General features: G+C 37.1%; 3 protein-coding genes across 3 annotated transcripts; 2 read left to right on the top strand and 1 right to left on the bottom strand.

The window, feature by feature from the left end:
• The first annotated feature begins 7,066 nt into the window (after positions 1–7,066).
• On the top strand, positions 7,067–11,238 carry LOC126614214 (receptor protein kinase TMK1-like). Its single transcript, XM_050281802.1, has 2 exons — positions 7,067–9,999; positions 10,441–11,238. Exons 1-2 carry the CDS (start codon positions 7,578–7,580, stop codon positions 10,947–10,949), a joined length of 2,931 nt encoding a protein of 976 aa, XP_050137759.1. The 5' UTR covers positions 7,067–7,577; the 3' UTR covers positions 10,950–11,238.
• Positions 11,239–17,650: 6,412 nt separating this feature from the next.
• LOC126614215 (pentatricopeptide repeat-containing protein At1g05750, chloroplastic-like) lies at positions 17,651–19,400 on the top strand. Its single transcript, XM_050281803.1, has one exon. The coding sequence runs from the start codon at positions 17,732–17,734 to the stop codon at positions 19,295–19,297; it is 1,566 nt and encodes a 521-aa protein (XP_050137760.1). The 5' UTR covers positions 17,651–17,731; the 3' UTR covers positions 19,298–19,400.
• On the bottom strand, positions 19,331–21,114 carry LOC126614217 (putative pentatricopeptide repeat-containing protein At3g11460, mitochondrial). Its single transcript, XM_050281809.1, has one exon. The coding sequence runs from the start codon at positions 20,969–20,971 to the stop codon at positions 20,012–20,014; it is 960 nt and encodes a 319-aa protein (XP_050137766.1). The 5' UTR covers positions 20,972–21,114; the 3' UTR covers positions 19,331–20,011.
• Positions 21,115–26,083: the final 4,969 nt, after the last annotated feature.

Genomic DNA, 26,083 nt, shown 5'->3' with positions numbered 1-26,083 from the left:
TGGAATCTAAAAGTCTTCGCCTAAGTGGATTAAAGACAGCGTATATGGAGTGCAAGTTCAATGGGAATGGGTGTCCAAATGAGATAAGGTAAGGATTAGAGATCAGGAAGTACCGAAGAGTGAACGTTTTCATTACTTTGGATCTATCTTGCAAAAGAATAGAGAATTGGATCGAGATCTCAACCACAAAATACAAGCTGAATGAATGAAGTGGAAGAGTGCATCAAGTGTAATGTGCAACCGTCGTATGCCACTAAAGTTTAAGGGAAAATTTCTAGGATGACAATAAGACCAACAATGTTTTATGACACAAAATGTTGGGCGGTCAAGCATCAAAACATGAAAAAAAATGAGTGGAGCGGAGATGAGAATGCTTCGTTGGATATGTGGGCACACAAGAAAAGATAAAATAGGAGTGACCGCAATTGAAGATAAGATAAAATCAGTTAAGGTGGTTTGCACATGTGAACAAAATACTTAAAAATGCTCCAATTAGAAAATGTGAAATGCGAATATGAAATAGGCTCGGGAAAAAAAGATAGAGGAAGACCGAGAAAGACTTGAAAATAGACTTTAAGAAAAGACATGGAGTACTTAAAGCTAACAAAAGACTTGGCGCAAAACCAAGCACAATAAGTTTTAGGATTTATACAACCAATCTCACTTAATAAGATAATGATTTTATGTTGATGAAATTTTTTTAAGGTGTACAAGTTATTATTATGTTTCGAGTTACGTTTACCTATTCATTGCTTGTCCAAAACATCATTGTTTTTTTGGGTAACTATTATTGACTTCTGAAATCTGAACTAGTTTAAATCAACTAAATTAATCTCTTACCGTCATATTAGAAAAAATTTCATCCACTTTATTATCAAATATTAGTACATGATTCACTTTTGAGGATAAACCGATAAAGTTGTCTTCCCATCTGTCATTCCTTCTACCCTAAATCCTTTTCCCAGCAAAACCCTTTGCCATTTTTTGCCCCAATTCACAACTTGCATGTGTAAGAAAACTTGAATCTTCCTTAAATTGAAGAGAAATTCGCATAAAGAGGAGTAATTCACAGTGGGTTCGCAGAGGTCAATTGGAGCTGTGATGAGGAAAGAATGTAAACCTGGAATTCATGCCATAATCAAGGGTTCATGGACGGATCGTACCATTGGAAACGGGAAAGTTTTTTTTTTTACCAAATGGAGTTGTTAGGTTATCATCATCAAGGAATTAAATATCGATATTATCGGCAAAATATCGCCGATAATATCGTTTTTTTCCAACAGCAATATTTTCAGAGTATTCCAATTGATTATCGTGATAATATCGCTCTCTCTCTCCGTCGTCGGAACGGCAGCCGAGCTCCGTCGTCGCAGCTGCCAAGATCTGCACCTCTCTCTGCCAAGATCTGCGCCTCTCACAGGTGGTGATGGTGCTCGCCGGAGTGTGCGCCACGGTGGAGGTCACGGTGTCATCCGCCATTCTCGCAGAGGCTGGAGAGAGAAGACTGATGATGTGTGATGATGGTGGTGTCGTCCTCGAGCTGCTCGAGTCGAGCAGATGGTGCTGCTGCTGTGTGTGTGTGGTCACGGCAAGAGAGGGAGAGAGGTAAGAGGATTTTGAGAGAAAGAGAGAGAGACAGTGCAGAGAAGAGAGAGAGAGTCGAAGTGAGAGAGAAGGAAATGGCTTGGTCCCTGGTGTGGATTTGCACTTTGAAGTGTGTCTGTGCGTGTGTGTGTGTAGAAGTGTGTGTTTGTGCGCGTGTGTGTGCGGAAAGGAAAGAAATAATAAAAAATGAGGGAGTGGGGTGTGTTTGTGCGTGTGTGTGTGTGTGGAAAGGAAAGAAATAATAGAAAATGAGGGAGGTAGTACATCCCACGTGAAGAAGGAAGAAAGGTAGTAGAGATTTGATGGGTGCGGCAGTATGTCAGAATTAGGGTAGATTTAAAAACTAAAATATGAGTTTTACTTGAAAGTTGTAGTAAATCATTATATATAAATGATTATGGTGTGCTTAATTTTTTTTTCATTAATTACTATATATTTTATTCACTCACATTGTTTGCCAGCTCGCTGTATAATCAACTTAAATCAGTTAAATCCATCATGTAATGCATTTTCTTCCAATTTTTTGTGATAAACTAATAGATAATTGACTAAATAAACATCCTGCAAAGTTTCAATAAAAATTTCCAAGTTTTTCTTACAATTTCCGTGGTTTCCATGTAATTTTTATCGATATCGATATTATCCCGATATTTCCATCGATATTTCCGTGTTTTCGGACTACCGATATTTCCGATATTACCGATATTTTCTTCCTTGATCATCATATAGAGGGAAAAAGATAATTTGAAAAAATAATATATAGGACTTTTTCATCAAACCATCTTGTGTTTTTATCTACATCAAACAATCTAGGGCTTTTATATGACATATGAGAAGACAACTTTACCCCTCAAACAGCAGTTTACCCTTTTCTTTTCTTTTGTACACTTTTTATTTAAGGAAAACTAATGAAAATGGCTTGAAAACTTTGAGTTTTAATGATAAGGACAAAATAAAGGGTAAAGTGAATAGTACTAGGATTGACTTTTTAGTGTAAAAGTGTAGTTTTTCGTTAAAGTGAACAATACCGGGTGCTTTTCGTTAAAGTTTCATTTTATTTACTCTCTGAAAGCCTTTACAACTTATGGTTTTCTTACTAACATAGAGAGTCTTGTTATGTTATATGTCATATGAAGATGTGGACTTCCAAAAGGTTCTAAATTCTAGTTTGTTACTTTTCACAGTAGCGAAAGAAAATAATGAAAAGAAACAATTCATTGTGTTAATTTTGATTATGTAATGTATTACTTATCACTTAGTACTATAATCTAGTGATATTCATTTTCACTTGTAAGTGAGAGGTCTTAGGTTCGATTCTCACTAAAGGTGAATTTGAACCACATTATTGTCAACTCATTGTAAGGCTTAGCCCACTCCCTCACCCCTTTAGTGTAAATAATATCGTTTGTTAAAAAAGAAAAACATATCGGTTACTTAACTTAGAGGATACGTCGATTAGCACTCAAGTTTAGTAGTATTTTTCTTCACTTGTAATTAAAAGGGCTTTGGCTCAACTTCTGTGAATGAGGTTGACATCAAATGAATATAATTGACTCATCGTCTGGCCTAGCTCAAACTCCAATCATTCAGTGTTATATATCTTTACTATTTATAAAAAAAAATAAAAATTGAAGGAGCCAGAGCAACACTAGCAACTATTCTTTTTTTAGTATCAGTTGTGGCTTCAATGCTACATAGCACTCAATGCTATGGATAACTTAGCCGTTAGATTTGATTTCCACAACTTTTAGATCTTCTATCTCATCCATTCATTTTTTGAATTACTAACTTTTACGTACTATTGAAGAATAATTACTTTGTATCATTTTCGTTATTTGTATGAATCTGACTAAGTTGCCAAGAGGGAGATTTGATTTCCACAACTTTTAGATCTTCTATCTCATCCATTCATTTTTTGAATTACTCACTATTACGCACTATTGAAGAATGATTACTTCGTATCATTTTCGTTATTTGTATGAATCTGACTAAGTTCCCAAGAGGGGGGATAACTAAGTATTTGGATTTTTCGTAAATGAAATATGTCGTTCTTTTAAAAAAACAGGAAAGCCTTGAAAGTAAATGAAGAAAACATAAGAAAGCGTATTGAGTAACATGGAGCACATAGGTCTTAGAGCTTGATAGGTGGGCGAATCAGATTCTGATATCATGTAACTTCTTTTCATGCAAAATTTCCAAAATTTTCAACGTGTAACAACTCTCTGCTTCCCGAAAATAGGAATTGTTATTAGCACTTCAAATATTCTATATTTAGAAAGAAAAATTTACTTGTGAAGAGTGCACAATAAAATTTTTAGAGTTCCAATAATAATTCTTCTAGAATATTGCAAAAGAAATATTAGTGGGAATATGAAACACCATGATGATTCCTAGTCCGAGAAGATATGATTTTAATCCCACAGCCAACCAAGAAGGACAAAGAGTGCGTACAAAATCCCTAATCAGCGGAGCTCCCTTCCTAAAAGCAAGCCGCCATCACAGCATTAATCCATGAGACTCATCACTTCTTGCAAGACTTTGGTTTCTCAATTTTACCCAATGGAAACTTTGTTTTCTGAAATAAAAAATCGTAAATACTGATCGTTAAAATAATGTCGAGCATTTTTGGGTAGCTCTGTTAGATGTTTCGAATTTTTCAAAAGTTATATCTTGTTTGTTTTTTTAAACAACAGAATATTTCTGCTCAAGATTACTAATGAAAATTTTCCATCCCTTATTTCCCTCCTATAAGCCCGTTATTTTTATGGAAATTCCACCGTTACTACTCAAAATAATAATTGGTCCACATTATGACAAGTTTACAAGCAAATATTAACGAATTTTTAAGTACACGATCAAATTTTAAATTAAACCAAAATTCAGGGACCAGTATTAATTTTCTCCTTTTCAATATAATTAAATGAGATGCTAGACCCACCCAGGGTTCTACTCCACTCATATTATAATCTCATCCAACTAAAAAGTTTTAAAAAAATTGAAATGTTATTTCCTCACTCACTATTATTCTAAAAATAACCTCTAATATGCTATTTTTACATCCATATTATTCCCAAAGAATTGAAATGTTATTTCCCTAACAGTTAAGTTTATTTGACGATAATCTACTAGAAAATGAATAACATTCCAAATGCTCTGTTGCTGTGTGTTTATGCATTCTAATAACTACCACCAATATTCAATCATCATCGGTTGCTACAGGTATCCACACTTTTTTTTTTCTCGAATGCCTTCTATCCTCATCCTTTATTTCTTTTTTTTGCAAATTCGTATTATGTATTGTTCATTCTTTTCACAACCCAAAGTAAATCTAGGCTCATTTTATCTTTTTTGGGCCAAACTTATTATTATATCTTTTAATGTCTTTATTGCTCATTATGTAATAGGTAAAATTATAATTCAAAATTTCATTAAAAAGTGGATGAAAGATACTTTGTCATGTGAATAATAGAACTCCTCGTTTGGCAGTTCGGACAGTACTGATTATTTCAGTCGGATATGATAATTAGCCGTCGGATTGTACAACCTAAATTAATCGAATGTTTGGTGTAGTATCGGACTAATAGTCATATTATTTATGCTGTAACGGATATGATTTATTTTTTAAGAGAAAAATTGATGATTAACTAAAAATAAAAAGAACAAGAATTAAAAAACAAAGTTGTCATTTGCCATCAAGTTGGAGATGCATAACAATTAACAAAGTTGTCAACTGCAAAAAAAAAAAAAAAAAAAAAAAAAAAAAACCCAGTCGGTGGCACCGCCACCGTCGGCTTCCTCGTATCCGTTTTGGTCTATAATCCATTGAGACCTTAATCCACATCAGAAATACTTGAAAACCTAGTAGCCATTACACCTTACCCACATGAAATCTCTCCCGATTTTGAATTTAATTCCCTCACATCAACAAAATCAATTGGCAATTAAGCCACAAACCCAGATATTCGAACCGCCACCATAGATGTCAAAACAGAAACGGAAATCACGATGCCCAGGAACGGAGGTCGTGATGCCCAAGAACGGAGATCGCCATGCCCGAGAACGGAGGTCATGATGCCCTGGGTTCGATCTGCTACCTTTCGTTCTTTGTTCGTATCTGCTTGGTATGGATAGTTCGATCTCATATCTATGGATCTTTGTTCGTATCTGCTTAGTGTTGATCAGAGGTCTCGATGCCCAAGAGCAGAGCAGACATCGGGGTAGGTCGGAGAAAAGTGGGCGTGTTTTTTCTTTGGCTTAGTCCGACTAATAATACAGGGGGCATTTGTTTACCCTCACTAAATGGGATTGGACTAGACTGGACTAGATGTTAGTGTAGTCTTATGTTTGTTAGAGGAAGGGACTAGCTTTAGTGGGATTAAACCTCACTCGCCTCGACTACGGGGCTCGCTAGATGGTCTTAGCGAGACCCCCCGAATACCACCGGATTGCTAAGACCCTTGTTTTCTCTCGCATTGTCCCGCTCGACTCCTCGCTCTGCTCGACTCCTCACCCTGCTCGACAACCTCGCCGGACCATCCCAGGACCACCGTCGCGTCCTTGTAAATCACGGCTTCCTCTGCCACTTTCTCTTCTTAATTGCTTCGCACGTCGTCTCTCCCTGCTTCGCCGCTCTCATTTACTTTTTCCTCACTTCCACAACTGGATCGCGTAGTTGTTCCCACTGCCTCACACATCAAAAAACCCAAAACATCCAACCCCAAAATTTGAAACAAAAAACAAAAAAAAAATTACAAAATCGTTATGCCTCTGAAACCCAGTCACTCAATCAGCCGCACATCAGTCGTTCCAGCACCTCCAAAATCCAAATCACACCATGGGCTCTGTTGATTGTATGATTTGTTCGTTTTGCTTGGCTGTGAAAGGGTAAACTTTTGCCGACGGCAACTAGGATAAGCACCATTACTTTCTGTACTAGGAGGGAGAAAGATGAAGTGAAGATGTGAGAGAAAGTGAAGAGGGGGAGGTGTGTCTCTACAAAGTTGTGAGAGAGAGAGGCAAGGGGTTTCAAGAAGGGTATCGGTTTTCTTCCAGAAGGTAATGGCAGAAGCACGACTAAAAAGAATGTAATGGCAGATGATATTTTTATAATATAATAATTATTTTGTTATTTTTATAATTTGAAAGTGAATTAAAAATAATAAAAAATATTATGGTTCTTAAAAATATTTTAGTCTGCAGTTTAGTCCAAAACTGCACCAAACACTTCACTGTTTTATCTTGTTTAGTCAAAGATAAGCCAGTCCAGCTTAGTTCCTGAAGCTAGTCCAGTCTGTAATAGTCCAGTGCAACAAACGCACCCCATAGGTTTTGGAGGGGATAGTAAAGCGGGTGGGAGGGGTATTAAAAGGTGGGGCCGGATAAAATAATTTGGTGCTTATTTAATACAAAACTTGCCAAACACCTTGTTTCGTACTATTAATATTATCTGATGGTCTCATACGCCAAACAAGGCCTAGTTAGATAGGAAATCCTTCTACCTTTGGCGCTGCTGACTGCCGACATTTGGATGATGATTTGTCATTCTCAGCCTCGCTAGCCAACCTCATATCCAGCAAAACAGTCAGTTCACTGCTTTCACTTTAACTTCTCCAATTCAACTATGGAAATCAACCGAGCAAAAAGGGTAAAAGAAAAAGGGAGAAAAAGCTAGAGGCTGTCATGGAGCTCGTGGTGTGAAGTATAAGGTAAAAAAAGAAACCCAGAAAAAGTATGAGATAATAACCTTTTCTGTTTCTTAACTTTGAATTCTCATCTGGGTTTTTTCCAATTTCCTTAAAAAAAAAAAAGCCTTCCATTTTCTTCCCCAGGTCATATTTTCTCAGCATTGCAGAATCTGGGTTTTGTTTTTCATACTTTGTTTTGGTGAATTCTATAAAAAAAAAAAAAAAATCCAGTTGGGTTTCTGGGTTTTTGGGTTTTTGGGTTTTTGTTGCTGTACTGACTGATTGGTTATGGAGAAAATATGGAGAAGGAGGAGGATATGCATTTTTGTAATTTTTTGTGTTTCCATGGTGGCTTATGGAGCCACTTTCCCAGGTGACCTGAAAATTCTGAATGATTTCAGAAAAGGGTTGGAGAATTCAGAGCTTTTGGAATGGCCAGACAATGGAAGTGACCCTTGTGGCCCTCCTTTATGGCCTCATGTGTACTGCAATGGGGACAGAGTCTCACAGATTCAGGTTCAGAAAATGGGACTCAAAGGTCCTTTGCCTCAGAACTTCAACCAGCTCTCTAAGCTCAGCAACCTTGGCCTCCAAAGGAACAACTTCAATGGGAAATTGCCTACCTTTAGAGGCTTATCAGAACTCGAATTCGCTTACTTGGATAATAATGATTTCGATACAATCCCTTTCGATTTCTTTGATGGCCTTAGCAGTCTTAGGGTTATGGCATTGGATCACATTCCGTTGAATGCGTCTACTGGATGGTCTTTGCCTAGTGAGTTGGCAAAATCTGTTCAATTGCAAAATCTGTCCTTGATTGAATGTAATTTGGCAGGACCGTTGCCGGAGTTTTTAGGGGCATTGCCGTCTCTCTCAGTCCTGCAACTTTCGTTTAATAGATTAACTGGTGTGATTCCGACGAGTTTTGGAGAGTCTTTGGTGCAGATATTGTGGTTGAACAATCAAGAAGGTGGACTGACCGGTCCTATTGACGTAATTGCATCAATGTCGTCGTTGACACAGGTTTGGCTGCATGGAAACCAATTCACCGGAACAATTCCAGCCAACATTGGAGATCTTTCTTCTCTCAAGGAACTCAACCTCAATGGCAACCAACTTGTTGGTCTGATTCCGCAGTCACTGGCGGACATGAAGCTTGACAAATTGGACCTGGGAAATAACCGGCTAATGGGTACAATACCGAAGTTTAAGTCCGGTAATGTTTCTTATAACTCTAATCCATTTTGTCAGACTGATCCTGGGCTGCAATGTGCCCCAGAAGTTACTGCACTTTTGGATTTTCTTGGTGATTTGAATTATCCATTAAGTCTTGCATCTGAGTGGTCGGGTAATAATCCGTGTGAGGGGCCTTGGTTGGGATTGAGTTGCAATCCTCAGACCAAGGTTTCCGTCATCAATTTGCCTAGACGCAAGATAATTGGTACTTTGAATCCTTCACTTGCAAAGTTAGATTCTTTGATTGATATAAGGCTTCCAGGAAACAACATAAGTGGTAAAGTTCCTACTAACTTTACTGAGTTGAAATCCTTGAGATTATTGGATATAAGCGGAAACAACATCGAGCCTCCTTTACCAAAATTCCGTGAGAGTCTGAAGGTCATCATCGACGGAAATCCTCTTTTAGTTGCTAATCAAACTGTTGCCCCTCCTCCTTTATCTAGAAGCCCACCTCCACTCAATAGTTCACAACCTCCATCAGACAGTCCATCAGATACCCCATTATCTGGTGGTGGAAAAACACCATTATCCCATAGTCCACCCTCACCAAGTACTCACTCGAGTCCTAATCCATCTGGTTCTGTCCAAGTGGATGTTCAGCCCCAAAATTCTAAGAAATCAAAAACAGTTATTATTGTGGCTGGAATCGCAGTTGTTTCTGTTGTGGCTCTTCTGATGATTTGTCTATTTATTTACTGCTGTAAGAATAGGAAAAAAAACTCAGAGGCTCCTACTTCCGTTGTGCTTCACCCTAGAGACCCATCTGATCCAGAAAATATGTATAAGATTGCGGTTTCGAGTAATACCACTGGAAGCTTGTCAACTAAAACTGGGACTACTGCCAGTAACTTCAGCAGTGGAATAGGGAACTCTCACATGGTTGAGGCTGGGAACCTTGTCATATCTGTTCAAATTCTTAGAAAGGTGACCAAAGATTTTGCACCCGAAAATGAGCTAGGCCATGGCGGATTTGGAACTGTTTACAAGGGTGAACTAGAAGATGGGACAAAAATAGCAGTTAAGAGAATGGAGGGTGGGGTAATCAGTAGCAAAGCATTGGATGAATTTCAGTCAGAAATTGCTGTTCTTTCCAAGGTTCGTCATCGACATTTGGTTTCTCTTTTGGGTTACTCTGTCGAAGGAAATGAAAGGCTTCTTGTCTACGAGTATATGTCTCAAGGTGCTCTTAGCAGGCATCTTTTTCATTGGAAGAGCTTCAATCTGAAGCCTTTATCTTGGACAAGGAGACTCAGTATTGTGTTGGACGTTGCAAGAGCGATGGAATACCTACATAATTTAGCCCGCCAGACATTCATACACCGAGATCTCAAATCTTCTAATATTCTTCTGGATGATGACTTTCATGCAAAAGTTTCAGATTTTGGGTTGGTGAAACTTGCTCCAGATGGGGAGAAGTCTGTTGCGACTAAGCTTGCAGGGACATTTGGATACCTCGCACCTGAATATGCCGGTAAGATTTTCTTTTGAATCCCTTGTCAAATTCGGTTCTGGAATTGAATTAACAGTTAAGTTCAACAGCTGAGCATGCAAAAGAATAGATGATAAATATGTAAATAATGTGGCTGTTAAATTGACATTTTTCGTTTACATTTTCATGTTTAGTACTCAAGTCAGGTGTCATATACTATCGTAAACAGAAAATTAAGATATGTACTTACAGGTTATGATTATAAATTGTTGTTGTCTTGTACTTGTAACACGTCTACAACTGCTGTAATTTCACATAAATTCCTTTTATTTTTTCACCTTGAAGAGAGATAAATCGCTTCTGAATGGTGGGAATCTATGTGATATCCTGCAAATGATTGAATATTTTAGTTTTCAAATCGTTATGTACTTTTACATCTGATCTACATAATTTGTCTTTCTAAATCACGATATTTGATTTCAGTGATGGGGAAAATTACAACAAAAGCAGATGTGTTCAGCTTTGGAGTGGTGTTAATGGAACTTTTAACTGGATTAACGGCGCTTGATGAGAACCGGCCAGAGGAAAGCAGGTACTTGGCCGAGTGGTTTTGGCGAATAAAGTCAAGCAAGGAGAAGCTTGTGGCTGCAATTGATCCAACTCTTGAAGTAAATGAAGAAAGTTTTGAGAGCATCTCAATAATAGCGGAACTGGCTGGTCATTGCACAGCGAGGGAACCAAGCCATCGGCCTGAAATGGGGCATGCAGTGAATGTGTTGTCCCTACTTGTCGAAAAGTGGAAACCTATTGAAGACGAATCTGATCACCTCTCAGGGATTGATTACAACCAACCTCTACCTCAGATGTTAAAGGTTTGGAAGGAATCAGAAAGCCAAGGAGTCAGCTATAATAGTCTCGAGGACAGCAAGGGCAGTATTCCTGCGAGGCCTAATGGATTTGCAGAGTCCTTCACTTCCGCAGATGGGCGATGAGTAAAGATATAATTTGTATGTCCGCAGAAACTATCGGCTCTTGCAGCGGCATACTTAAATAAATCTCTATGTAGGATATGATATTAAGAACTTCCTTTTCGTTAATATCCAGTCTAGTGCTCAGAGGCGCTTGCATCGATGTTTTCAGGACTTTTTTCTTCAGCTCTGAGAATTTTCTGGTAGATGTCATCAACGTAGATAGAGGATGTGCGATTCATTTTATTGCTTGTTTGGTATTTCATGAATTATGTATGTATTTTTACTTTATATACATGTTAGTTTGCAATTAGTGATTGAAGCAGTCAAACAACATCAACAAACAGACCTGTTGAGTGTAATTTCCCTTTACTGGTTTTGCAGGATGCAATCTCTATTATGCTCTTTGGTACAATTCAGTTCTGGAGTTTGAAGAATAATGTCATGTTTTATCTTGTTCATGTCGCGACAAATTATCCTAAACTAAAAGCCAATCCATTAACTTATCATATCCAAATGCATAGACCCAGGCCCAACCATTTGCAAGTTTATTTGACGTGATCTATCATGTTTGGGGTTAGTTTCAGATTGAAATTCAATGATCCAAAATATTTATTTTTGATTTTATCACTCAAATATTATCATAATAAAAGACTAGACAAATTCAAAACAACTAAGACATTTAAATGTGGCAAAAGAATATAATAGTTACGAGTTTTTATCATTAATACGGCATTTCAAGAACACAATAAATGACAAACCATCTAATTAAGTGGTTTTTTTTTTTTTTGAACAAACAATATTATCTACACTAAAAGAAAGAAGGTGGGCTTTGCCTCACAATAGGCTAGTAATAATGTGGTTCAAATTTTCTTTTGGCGAGAATCGAACTAAGAGCTATCACTTACAAGTAAAGAAAAATATCACTAGACCATAATACTAAGTGATATCTATTTGAGTGGTTAAATGGTTCCGATTTGAATAACTTTTTCCAATAATTATCTATATGAGCGAAAATTTACAAAATAGACGGTACAGATCTTTGAAATACAAGCTGATACATTACAAGGGTGTTTTTCAAATAAGCCTTTTGAGTGATCCCTTAACTGAAGCTCCCATGCGTGAACCTACTATGAACTTGATATGTTAAGACTCGATCAATTCTTAATTTCTCTTTTGAAATGACTTTTAAAATGATTGTAAATGTTTTTAGAGAATATAATTTTGGTTCTAGAGCACTTGAGGTGTTTCCTGCAATAAGCACTTAATTGGTGTTTCTTATAAAAAGAACTTCAAGTGTTTTTTCAAGGTTCACTTGCATATTTACCAAGAGTTGGTTCCAAAAATATTTTCACCATAAGTGTTTTCACCCATCTTAAAAGCACTTTTAAATGAGAAAATTATAATGTACTTGTAATAGAAATGCTTTTAGTGAAAGTGCTTATGAGTATAGCGTTTTTTTTAAAAAGCAGTTCCGAACAATTTGGACTGAAGAATGTTAGGCCATCTCCAACCGAAGGGTCTAGAGGACCAGAGGGCCAAAAATAGCCAGAAAACCATCTCCAACCGAGGGTTAGGCCAGAGGGCTCGTGGGCCTCGCGGAATCTGAAGGGCCAGAGGGCTGGCCATCTTCAACCAACTAGCCCACTTTGATTTTTTTTTTCTTTTCTTTTCACTTGCCCAGCCCGGTTCCTTTTTTGTGTTTTTGTTATTTCAGCCCACTTTAGGGCCTTCAATTTTTGGTGTTAGCCCATTTTTTTTCTTAACAACCCACTTTTTTTTATTATTATTTTTGGACTTTTTTTTTTTTTTTTTAATTTCTAAATTTTTCTTACACCATTTCTCACATATTTTTTCACATTCCATACGATCTTACCTCATTTTATTTCAATTCTTGACATTTCATACTATAGCCCTTTGGCCCTCGGTTGGAGATGGTTTTTTGTGACAGGGCTAAAACGAGCCATCTGGCCCTTTGGCTCTCGGTTGGAGATGGAGACAAATATGTTCTTGTACTGTTTATTAAAATATTAATATCTTGGAGAACAAAATGACTAAAACGAACCTTTTGGCCAGCCTTCGATTAGAGATGACCTTACCCACCCCCACCTGTGACCCGACGCTGTTCTTATTTCATAAAACATATATGAATATGAGCCCCACTATTGATTAGTTATGGGTTTTAGATTTAAAATAAATAGCTGGTGGACATGGATGGATCTTATTTAGTTAAGGAAACGCAACTTGAATATAAATTCAACCCTGAATTAAAGTGTGGTGTGACATATGATGCATGCACATTGCACAGTTGGCAGTTGTGAAGTTGGTCCACTCGACTTAATTCCCACTCTCATGTGTCATCTCATGCATGCAGTTTCTTGTATGGGAATCGGACTCCTCATTAGGCCTGGCAAACGGATTGTGTTTATCGTGTTTGTGTTATTTTCGTGTAACACCTGTTATCTTAACGGGTCGTGTCGTGTCACACCTGTTATCTTAACGGGTCCTTAACAGGTCGGGTCACTTTACCCACGGGTAAAGTGACCCGACCCGTTATGACCCATTATGACCCGTTAAGAAAAATATTTTTTTTTCCTTAAATTTACACATACCACACATTACCACATAAATATTACTTCAAAACATTAAAACACATTTGTCATTTAAGTAATACATCTACACTAAAAAATAAAAGCCTAATAAACAAACATTCATACACTACTAGTCTATTACAAAATATTAAATGTACAAGGATATGCAAAATGAAAGAGTTTTTGTTTTCAAGGTTGTGAAGCCATTCTCAAAAGTTTAAATATTGTCAATGGAACTCAAAGCTTGCATGTTATTCCTTTTACAAAATCCTCAATTTTCATCGATCATCATGACATAAGATTTTGTGGTATCCACTAGTGTAAATATTTTAAATTGAAGATCGAATTCATTCATTGTATTCATATAGGGTCAATGAGTGTAGCTATAAAAAATCATCAAAATCGGAGTTAAAATAACCGTTAAATAGTGATTTTTAGTTGATAACCGTCGAAAAGTTTTGTCCCGTTACTTGATCTCTGAATGTTTGTTTTTTGCGATTTTTGGCGTATGCTATCTTGAAGCATATATAAACAAGTTTGACAGTTGGATCATTGAAATTAGTTTCGTAGAATGCGTATCCCATCAAAACGATAGATTCACTAACACTTAAAGTTTATTTATACTTTCATTAAATATAACATAAGATTTTGTGGTAACCACTAGTCTCAATATTTTAAATTGAAGATCGAATTCATTCATTGTATTCATATAGGGTCAATGAGTGTAGCTGTAAAAAATCATCAAAATCGGAGTTAAAATAACCGTTACATCGTCATTTTTAGTTGATAACTGTCGAAAAGTTTTGTCCTGTTACTTGATCTCTGAATGTTTTTTTTTTTTTTTTTGCGATTTGTGTGGTATGCGATCTTGAAGCATATACAAACAAGTTTGACTGTTGAATCATTGAAATTAGTTTCATAGAATGCGTATCCCCTCAAAACGATAGATTAACTAACACTTAGAGTTTATTGATACTTTCATTAAATATAACATAAGATTTTGTGGTATCCCTGGTGTCAATATTTTAAATTGAAGATCGAATTCATTCATTGTATTCATATAGGGTCAAGGAGTGTAGCTATAAAAAAATCATCAAAATCGAAGTTAAAATAACCGTTAAATTGTGATTTTTCGTTTATAACCGTCGAAAAGTTTTGTCCCGTTACTTAATCTCTGAATGTTTATTTTTTTTCAATTTTTAGCGTATGCGATCTCAAAGTATATACAAACATATTTGACGGTTGGATCTTTGAAATTAGTTTCGTACAATGCGTATCCTATCAAAACAATAGATTCACTAACACTTAGAGTTTATTCATACTTTCATTAAGTATAACATAATATTTTGTGGTATCCACTAGTGTGAATATTTTAAATTGAAGATCGAGTTCATTCATTGTATTCATTAGGGTAAAGGAGTGTAGCTGTAAAAAATCATCAAAATCGGAGTTAAAAAAACAGTTAAATTGTGATTTTTCATTGATAACTGTCGAAAAGTTTTGTCTTGTTACTTGATTTCTGAATGTTTGTTTTGTGCAATTTTTGGCGTATGCGATCTCGAAGTATATGCAAACATGTTTGATGATTTGATCGTTGAAACTAGTTTCGTAGAATGCGTATCCCATCAAAACAATAGATTCACTACCATTTAAGAGTTTATTCATACTTTCATCAAGTATAACATAAGATTTTGTGGTATCCACTAGTGTAAATATTTTAAATTAAAGATCGAGTTCATTCATTGTATACGAATAGGGTCAAGGAGTGTAGCTGCAAAAAATCATTAAAATCGGAGTTAAAATAATCGTTAAATCATGATTTTTCGTTGATAACCGTCAAAAAGTTTTGTCTTGTTACTTGATCTCTAAATGTTTATTTTTTTCAATTTTTAGCGTATGCGATCTTGAAGCATACACAAACAAGTTTGACGGTTTGATCATTGAAATTAGTTTTGTAGAATGCGTATCCCATCAAAATGATAGATTCACTAACACTTAGAATTTATTTATATTTTCATTAAATATAACATAAGATTTTGTGGTATCCACTAGTGTCAATATTTTAAATTGAAGATCGAATTCATTCATTGTATTCATATAGGGTCAAGGAGTGTAGCTGTAAAAAATCATCAAAATCGGAGTTAAAATAACCGTTAAATTGTGATTTTTTGTTTATAACCGTTGAAAAGTTTTGTCTCGTTACTTGATCTCTGAATGTTTTTTTTTGCAATTTTTGGCGTATGCGATCTCAAAGTATATACAAACATGTTTGACGGTTGGATCGTTGAAACTAGTTTCTTAAAATGCGTATCCCATCAAAACAATAGATTAAGTAACACTTAAGAGTTTATTCATACTTTCATTAAGTATAACATAAGAGTTTGTGGTATCCACTAGTGTGAATTATTTAAATTGAAGATCGAGTTCATTCATTGTATTCATATAGGATCAAGGAGTGTAGCTGTAAAAAATCATCAAAAACAGAGTTAAAATAATCATTAAATCATGATTTTTTGTTGATAACCGTCGAAAAGTTTTGTCCAATTACTTGATATCTGAATGTTTGTTTTTTGCAATTTTTGGCTAATGCGATCTCGAAGTATATACAAACAAGTTTGACGGTTGGATCGTTAAAATTAGTTTCGTAGAATTCGTATCCCATCAAGTTCAATGGTATATATATATTTATTAAGTAGACTTAAATTTATTTATTTTGTACATATAACACTTAAGAAATTGAATGTCATGTATATTTAAGCCGATCCAATGGTCACCAATTTTTAATATTTAATTTAATATATATATATATATATAATTATTATAGTTTTTATGGGCATAAAATTGTTAAATTAATATATATAATTATTATAGTATTTTTTTAGGGTTATAAAATTATTAAAATAATATTTTGCTTATCGTGTATCGTGTTACCCAAGTGTATACCCGAACCAATCCGTTATCTTAACAAATGCTTATCGGGTTACCCAATAACGACCCGATTTGTTATCGTGTCGACCCGAACACCTGTTAATTTCGTGTCATGTCGTGTTGGGTTATCGGGTCGTGTCAGAAATTGCCAGGCCTGCTCCCCATGCATTCCCAAACCACAAGAACCTGCTGATTTTCTTTTAAACAACCATAATTTGAGGGGATTTCTATACTACTCAAATAGTATCGACAAATTTGGGTTTCTTAACGTTGGAGTTTTTATTAAAAATACTAAAAATTAAAATTTAACAGTTAAAAAATTTAAAGTATTCTATACTCTATAAAATCAGAGAAACTTTGTAATTTGAGGAGATAATCGAACATAAAATACCTCTCTACTCTAGGTTTTTGCATAATTAATGCTATTATTCACACATTTCTTTCTTATAGTTATGTTTTAGTTTTCACAACTTTTTGACTCAATATTTTCAATAGTGGGTCAACAACCAACATGCTTTTTAGTCAAAATGATATCTGAGATTGACATAACTCTTCATTTTGGTTCCTGAATTTGTCCACCACTAATTATTTTGGTTATTCCGTTAAAAATCTTTATTAAATAAGGATAAAATGACAAATATATCCTCAACTTTTGTCAAATAGTTTGGCTCAATGTTTTGAGGATGTTTTAGTCATTTTGGTCCTTAGTTAACAAAATATTTCACAGAATGACCAAAATAATTGATGGTAGACAAACTCAAAGACCACTTCTGTCGATTTCAAATCTTAGGGACCAAGTGTGGAGTTATGAAGTATAATATCATTGTCTAATTCTTCAATTCTTCAATTTCATTGTCTAATTCTCCAAAGAAAAGAACAAAAAATGAAGTATATCCATTTCTTTATATTTTTTCCGACGATCACCCCAATATGAGAGATCATCAAATAATATCAAGTTGAACATCAAGCAAACACCTTATAAGTTATAATATCATAAGAACTAATTATGTCCAACACATTAATTAAAAATTACTAAGTGACATGCTAAATGATTTTTCTAAGGAAAAGATAAATAAAGGCATAGTCAACTGATACAAATAATAACGTGTCATTTAGTTATCGTGATTTACAAATAAACATTAACCGTTCACTAGCGTATCTGATCATGTAACTTTTTTGTGTTCATTTATGTCATGTTATCACGTCCTACATTCTTTTTCAAGGTCTAACTAAAATGATAGTTTAGACAAGATATCGTTCCTCTTCGGAGTAACGGTATTTTAAACAATGAGCCTCCCCGCGTACACAGCAACCCCAATCCAACTCCCTCAACTTCCCAAACAACCACCACCACTTCTCCCACTTCCGAACCCTTCCCAGCCCACCTCCCCTAATCCAAACCACTACCGGAAGCACTCCGTCGCTCTCGAAAGGACCAAAACCCCCATAGAACCTACTGTTTCATGGACCTCCTCCATATCTCACCGCTGCCGAAATGGTCAATTAGCTGAAGCCGTTGCACTCTTCATCCAGATGAGACAAGCTGGCATTGAACCAAACCACGTCACATTCGTTACTCTTCTCTCCGGCTGTGCTCATTTTCCGGCCAAGGGTGTATTTTTTGGGCCTTCGCTTCATGCTTATGCCCGGAAACTCGGATTGGATATAACTAATGTGATGGTGGGCACGGCGGTGATTGATATGTATGCCAAGTGTGGCGGTGTGGATTCTGCTAGGTTGGTTTTTGATGGGCTGGATGTGAAGAATTCAATGTCTTGGAATACTATGATTGGTGGGTACATGAAAAATGGGAAGGTTTGGGACGCGGTTGTCCTGTTTGAGAAAATGCCTAAGAGAGATGCTATTTCCTGGACCGTGCTGATTGGCGGGTTTGTCAAGAAAGGTCAGTTCGAGCAAGCGTTGGAATGGTTTCGAGAGATGCAGCTCGCAGGAGTGGAACCAGATTATGTGACTATAATTGCTGTAATCGCGGCGTGTGCAGATTTGGGAACGCTTGGTCTAGGCTTGTGGATAAATCGTTTTGTTATGAAGCAAGACTTTAAAGACAATGTTAGGATAAATAACTCGTTGGTTGATATGTATTCTCGATGTGGTTGTATTAGTTTTGCTCATCAAGTATTCAAGAGTATACCCAAAAGGACATTGGTATCTTGGAACTCGATGATTGTGGGCTTTGCTGTCAATGGGCATGCAGAGGAAGCTCTCGACTTCTTCAACCTGATGCAGAAGGAAGGGTTCAAGCCAGACGGGGTCAGCTTCACTGGAGCACTCACTGCGTGCAGCCATGCTGGTTTAGTCGATGAGGGGCTCCGTTACTTTGGTAACATGAAGAGAGTTCACAGAATAACACCCAGAATCGAGCATTATGGGTGCATAGTCGATCTCTATAGCCGTGCAGGGAGGTTAGAAGATGCCTTGAGTGTAATAGAAAACATGCCGATGAAGCCAAATGAAGTGGTGTTGGGTTCTTTGTTGGCTGCTTGTAGAACCATTGGGAACATCAGTTTAGCTGAAAGATTAATGAAGTACCTCTATGAGGTTGATCCTAGCGTTGATTCCAACTATGTGCTCCTAGCCAATATATATGCAGCTGTTGGACGGTGGGATGGTGCAAACAAGGTTCGAAAGAAGATGAAAGACCTCAGAGTGCATAAGACACCGGGATTTAGTTCAGTTGAGATTGACTGTAACATTCATGAATTCGTGGCCAGTGATAAGTCCCATGTTGACACAGAGTGTATTTATTCAACCCTAGAGCTTCTCTCCTTCGAGCTCAAATTACGTGGGTATGTTCCGGAAAACTTTGTGACAGAATCGTATGAGTTTGATTGATACTGTTGTTATAGGTTATTCGAAAATAGAATGTACTTTTGCAACTACTTGTGAAGCCCCAAAATCAGTCTTGTCCATATATAATTTCGGAAGTGATTGCGCACACCCTTGTTCTACTTTTGCACACCTCTTCATTTATTTTTTCCCTGATTTTTTTTATTCGATACAATAAACACCAAACTAGGTCATACTTTGTTGAATTGCAATGTTCAGAATGACCAACAAGGAAAAGAAGTGACCTCAAATACACAGTTTGAAGTCAGTCTCAGACTCTCATGCTTAGAATGTCGTGAGCAATAGCATTTTATCCCCAGATCTTCTTGGTGGTAAGTTAGACATATCACCCAGCATAGTCACACGATTATCACAGGGAACATCTGATACCTCAGAAGTGCCGAATGAAAATTCTTGCGTCCTCCAGTGGTCTTACACTCGCAGCCTCTAGCATTTCTGTCGATCCCCATCGAGATATGTTCTCCCACAAGTTGTGTTCCATAGCAATGGCAGAGAGAGCATTCCAGCCATCTATGTTCTCTAGTCTCTTCCATCTGTCCTTGCATAAATTCATAAGCAGTGAAAGTCCCAGTAACTAGAAGGCAACATTCTGACTGGGAAAATATTTGGCTTTGCAAGAGAGAAGGGAATATTTCCCCCAAAAATGGGAGTTTAGCACATGAGCATGGAAATAATGGACTTTTTGCAAGTAATTCGGTGTTAAATGCCTCGCAGAGATGCTACACCAAGTCGCTTTCCATAAAGCATCGCTTCCACTCTCTCAGCCACCTCTACCTGCCCATGAATCCTACAAGCACCCAACAATGCGCCCCATAATGCCTCATCCGGCTCCACTGCCATCCCCAAAACCAACTCCTCTGCTTCCTCTACCCGTCCCACCCTACCCAACAAATCTACCATACAGGTATAATGCTCCAGCCCGGGCATCACCCCGAACCTCCACTCCATCATTTCAAAATACTCCCTCCCCTTCTCTGTCAGCCCTCCATGACTACACGCTGTCAAAATCGTAGTGAAAGTCATTCCATCCGGCCTCTCTCCTGCCTCCACCATCCTATCAAACAGCTCAAACACCTCGCCAAATACTCCATGCATCCCATACCCCGCCATAATTGCCGACCAAGAAATCTCATTCCTCATCAGCATTCCGTCAAACACTTTACGGGCACCCACCAAATCACCACACTTCGCATACATACTAATCAACGCATTTGAGTTCGCCAAATCGAAGCCAAACCCATTAACCAAAACAGCTCCATGCATTTGTTTTCCAAGCCTCAACGCCGATAACCCGGCACAAGATTTGAGAACCGCAGGCAAGGTATGGCGGTCCCAGGGTTTATTGGCGGCAAGCATACGGAGAAAAATGGACAGAGACTGAGAGAAGAGGCCTTGGGAAGAGTGGGCTCTGATGAGGGTGTTGAAGAGGAAGGTGGGTCGGCGAGTACAGAAGGAGAAAAGCAGGTTGGATTGCTTCAGTTGGGCAGCGGCGGCGTAGGAGCTGAGGAGCTTGGTTCGGATGAAGTCGTGGCGGGAAATGCCGAGTTTGATGGTTTTAGCGTGGAGCTGCGTGAGGGTTTGGAGGTTCTTCGACGAACTGCAGGCGTCGAGTAGAGTGGCGTAGAATAGTATGAGGCCGCGAGGTGGAGGAACACCCATGGCTGCCTGTGTAGCAAACTCAAGGAGGATTTGTTCCTGAGAGCACGAGTGTTTATGCGATATCAAATTCGACCGTTCTATTTAAACAAATCAAAATCATTACTTTACAAAAATATGAATTATACTTGCATGTCTTTGGGTGAGTTCATTCGCTCACTTACAAATAACATATTTTAACACTAAAAATGTTATAATTGAAATTGTTCAATCATCCTTACAAAAACACATTCGAGTCGGAGATGGTTTAGTCATTCAAACATATTAACTAATCAACGGTGTAGGTACTAAGTAACATATTAATGATGAATTGCCTATTATTTGATAGATTTGGATGAGTAGACAATTTCTGTTTCAAATGATTTTCGGTAAGTATGGTCTTCAAATGAAGATTAAGTCATTAAACGATGCTGATGATAAATTTTTTTACGGTAATGATATGTTATTTGCAAACGGGAGAATAAGGTAATCCCCAAAAAGGATCAAGGGTAAAAGAAGACCAAGAAAATCTCGATTCAGCATAAGCAAATGCAAGTATATATTCCAAAAACATTTCTTTGGAAGAAGCCAAGCTCCTAAAAACTAGGGGAGGGATACTTCCTCAAAGCACAAACGTGTCACAAGTTTCAGTAAAATTAGATATCACACTTCAATGCCAAAAAAAAAACGCTATTTCCAGACAAAAGGATTTCGTGAGGCCAAATAAGGTTTCGTCGCCTAATATTTTACTCAATGGAAATTCGTCGGAAAATTTTAGTCGAATAAAAGTTGTCGCTCAAATGTTTGCCTGACAAATATTAAAACTTTGTTGGGCAAATTAGGTTTGCTCCACAAAATCACAGACGACTATTTCATTGAGCCAAGTGCGTTGACAAACTTGAACCGATGAATCTAATTTCCTAACGATAGGATTTCATTGCCAAAACTCATTGCTGAGCTGGAATAACATCCTAAACAACGACAATCGTACAATTTTGCTTGACAAATTTTACACTATTTCATCGGGCAAAGTTATATTCTGAAAATAAAAGAATACAAAAATATTTCACCTGAACGAAAAAGTCTTCGAGCAAGTAGTTTAATGAGAAAAAAGTTAAAAAAAAAATACAAAATACATGCTCGACGAAAGTATTTGTTGGGCAAACTTTTTATTTTTATTTTTTTTTATATTATATATGATTAAATTAATTAATTAGTTTTAAATATATTCGTGCAAATGTATGTAGAATATCCTAAACTGACTAACCATTCCTAGGGTGGCTGCTAGGATGGCGGCATAAGGTTGCTAGGAGGATCGGTGAGGCGAATGCCAGAGGCTGCCATTGCCTACGCCATCAATTGCATGTACAACCGAAACTTATCCTATTGGCGCACAACTTTTTCTTTAGTTGCTTCGCGCTAGTGCAACTTCTTCTCCCTTACACATGGCATGTAACTCCATCTCCAATTACTGCAGTCTGGAAGAAGTCCCCGCTTCCATGTTGAGAGCTAGATAAAGAAGATTCCTGAGGTCCCAAACTCGACCTGCTCATAGGTCGTAGATCTCTTAGCCTTTCCATCGACCAACCTTCCCTTCCATCAACATCTGTAGAGACACATGTGAATCAAGTCTCAGCTGCTCCATTGGCATGTCTGGTTGCAGCTGGGAGAGGTTGATGAGACACTCGTCATTCTTTTGCGACATAGAAGCCTACAAAAAAATAAAAGAGAAACCAATTAAGATTACTAATCACAATTTTAAAATTTTAGGTGTAATTAAATTTGAATAGAGTACTTACATAAATGCCATCAACACCTAGATGCCGTAGTTGGCATGTGTATCTCCACATGCATCTACTTTTGGGAAAAACGAACCTTGTGCAAGCCGTTCTTCGACCTGGCAAGTGAGTGGTCGAGCACCAGAGCGATGGAGGTACTGCTTCGCTTCCCAATTAGCCTTATTTGCCGTTGATTTTTACTGTGAATAAAAAAAAGGGAACTTTAACGAAAAGCACCCAGTACTGTTCACTTTAACACTAAAAAGTCAATCATGGTACTATTCACTTTACCCTTTATTTTGTCCTTATCATTAAAACTCAAAGTTTTCAAGCCATTTTCATTAGTTTTCCTTAAAAAAAATTGATTAAAATAAAAAAAATTAAACTTAAAATGAAAATTAATAAAAAAAAGACTTACTAGAAATTTTGTGATATGAAAATGACCTCAAAGCTAGTTCAACTCGTCCATCCTTTCCACAAATTCTGGGAATGCGTTGTTTATCTTCAGCAGGAGATGCACAAGTCACGTAGTATTTGTGTCGCTTGTGTAGATGCAAATTTCCATCTTCTTCTCATTTGACGAAAATGCAACTGCAAAATAATAACACCTAAGATCAAGGCCACGAGCCTCACGCGCCCACAATGAATTTGGGGGGGGGGGGGGCTTTGGCTGAAGAATCTCCAATGCCAAAGTTAGAATTTGAGAGAGAAAGTGTTTAGAGAATTTTAGGGAGAGAATGAACTTGCATTTTGGTGTGAAGATGGGGCTATATATAGGGGTGTGGCCGGCCCTATTTGGAGAAATAGGGACCGTCCACTTATGGTGGTATTTTGAATACAATTGCAAGATATTATCTCAAATAATATCTTGCAATTAATTTGGTAATTAATCCCAATTTGCAAAAGAATAATTGGGAGTTACCTTGTGGGTGAGGATATGATGAGGAGTGATGAGAGGGTTTTGAAAAATACTATTTTGATCACATTTGACTCTTCCTTGTTTGAGCCGTTATTGTCCGTTGCATGCACGTGAGAATCCCGCTGTGCCTCGAGGGTAATTTTGTCCTTTTCACCCTAAAGTAGACGTGTCGCCTCCATAACTTTCTTGATTATATTTGGCACCACAAATGCCCCTACACGTGCTGGGCTATTCGCAGGAAAGGGCAAAAGGTGTAGAGATCTTTAACTTTGATGCAGATTCCCACTTGGACTTGGAATTAGATGGAAAGGGAAATAAATTGCCTCTAAAGCCTATTTAAGTCTATCTAAGTAGGGGATTAAATCAACTTCGGAGGACAATTATTTATCCCTACAAGAAAGAGCGAAAACTAGAGGATATTTGTTCCCCCTTCCCTAGCACTCTGCTTTGCTTGCCCGTGCAAAGAACCATCTTTTGTTGATGTCTTTGTCTTCTCCGCACCACACCAATGTAAGAAAAACTTAATTTTCTTTGTCTTTTTCTTGGGTGGTGCTACCATAGGGCAGCTGTCGGGGTGGTGCAGCATGTCAGCTGGTAGGGGCCACAGTTTGTGTTGCTCAGCTTGACTGAAGCCAAGGGATGGCTCGGCATAGGCCGAGGAAGTGGCGTGGTATGGGCCATAGTTTAGGCTGCCACGTCTGGGCTGCTTGCCAAGAATGAAGAAACTGCTTGAGTTTGTTTTCTCAGCTGTCGTAGATGGACCAATCAAGGACGGAGCTGCCAAGATTAGATAAATTAATTGCTTTCTAGTGCTAGAGGGTATACTAATTCCCCGACACCTATCTGGTCTGCTGATCGGATCATATTTATATATATTTTTACTTCGAATTCACTCGTCTTTTCTTAGTTAGTTCCTTATATTTTTGAGGTATTTACGTTATTTTTATGTTTATAGGATTTGTTATGCAAAGAAAATAAAAATAGCACAAATGAGTTTTAAATAATAAACAGAAAGAATATTGGTTTTATTTTTGGATTGGGTTTTATTTTGGTTTATTTTGGTTTATTTTATATGCATTGAATTGATTGTTTCATAGAATATTGGTTTTGGATTTGTTACTTGAATTTGTTCTTAATTCCCAACTGCTACTAATTTAGAGTTTATGATACAAATTAGTTTTGTATTATTTTGTCAAGGAAGAATCCAAGGACAGCAAGAGGAATAAAATAAAGAAAGGGGATCCAAGAAAAAAGGAAAGACAGCGAGAATCCAAGGAGAGACTTGCGGAGCGCCAGGCATGAAAGCAGGCAGGACAGCTAAGGACGGACAGGACGCTGCCTTTGGCAGCGTGAGAGCAGCGTAAGACACGGGGAATTGGAAAGAGGGCAAGTCAGGGACTTGCTAGGCGCAGAAATAAGCACAGGGAAGAAGAGGAGCACAGAGGCAGAGGGCTTCACTCCGTTCTTATTGGTGTTATCTTCTCAAACTCATGATTTACGTTTGGTTTAATTTGTTAATAATGTGTAACTAATTTATTTTGGCTAGAGGTTAATTCGAAACCATGAATATATTTGTAAAATGAATTGATTACCTTCAGTTGTGATTTCTGAGTTGTGATTTAATTTGCTTAACTGCTTGATTGATAACTTATTTTTGTATGTCGATTAAGGATGCATACTTAATTTACATGCATGAATTTGATGCTAGAATATAAGTGAATTTCACCTAATCGTTATGAACTTATATTCACAAGTAGTGAAGGTTGTTATCCACAATCGTGTTAAGTGAATTCTTGGCAAGAGTATCATGCTTTTCATAGTTACGAATGCCTCGTCAATACTTATAGTTTTCACAAAGTTTAATGATCTTTGATTGTATCTCTATTGTGCTTTTCACGTAGGGGACTTTTGAAGAATGTTTTGAATTGTTGTATGCGTTTTCCCGTCCAATTCAATAACTTAAGGAAAACTTGAAGATTAAAAAAGTGCTGTTCACGGTTAATCTGAAGTGTTGAGTTTCACAACTTATTGAAAGAACAACTGAAAATCAATTTAGGTTGCATATATGTCATGTGTGGAGAAGAACCCTCTAGCTAATCCATCACCTATCCTTTCACCTTAATTTCATGTTTTTGTCAATTCTGTAATTTATTTAAGTTTAATTTACTTCTCGTCAAAACCAAAACCCCCCCCATTATTAAATTATATTATTTAGTTAGTTTTCATTGTTGTTAGTCTTTTAATTCAATTTCCGTCCATTTCAGTTCCTAGTGTCTAATTTGATTGTTTTCATTATTTTGAGTCATTCTAAGTGTGTTTCGAGTTATTAGAGTTTTTAGCCTAGTTTTGTGTCCTTGAGTCTTGTTTAATATTTTTAAATTAATTTAGAATAGATTAGCAATCCCTCCTAATCCCCGGCCTAGAACGATACCCTACTTA

Source organism: Malus sylvestris, chromosome 3 (assembly GCF_916048215.2).
Source record: "Malus sylvestris chromosome 3, drMalSylv7.2, whole genome shotgun sequence".
NCBI classification, from domain to species: Eukaryota; Viridiplantae; Streptophyta; class Magnoliopsida; order Rosales; family Rosaceae; genus Malus; species Malus sylvestris.
Note: the sequence above shows the minus strand (reverse complement) of the source record. Positions and strands in the feature narration are given on the sequence as shown.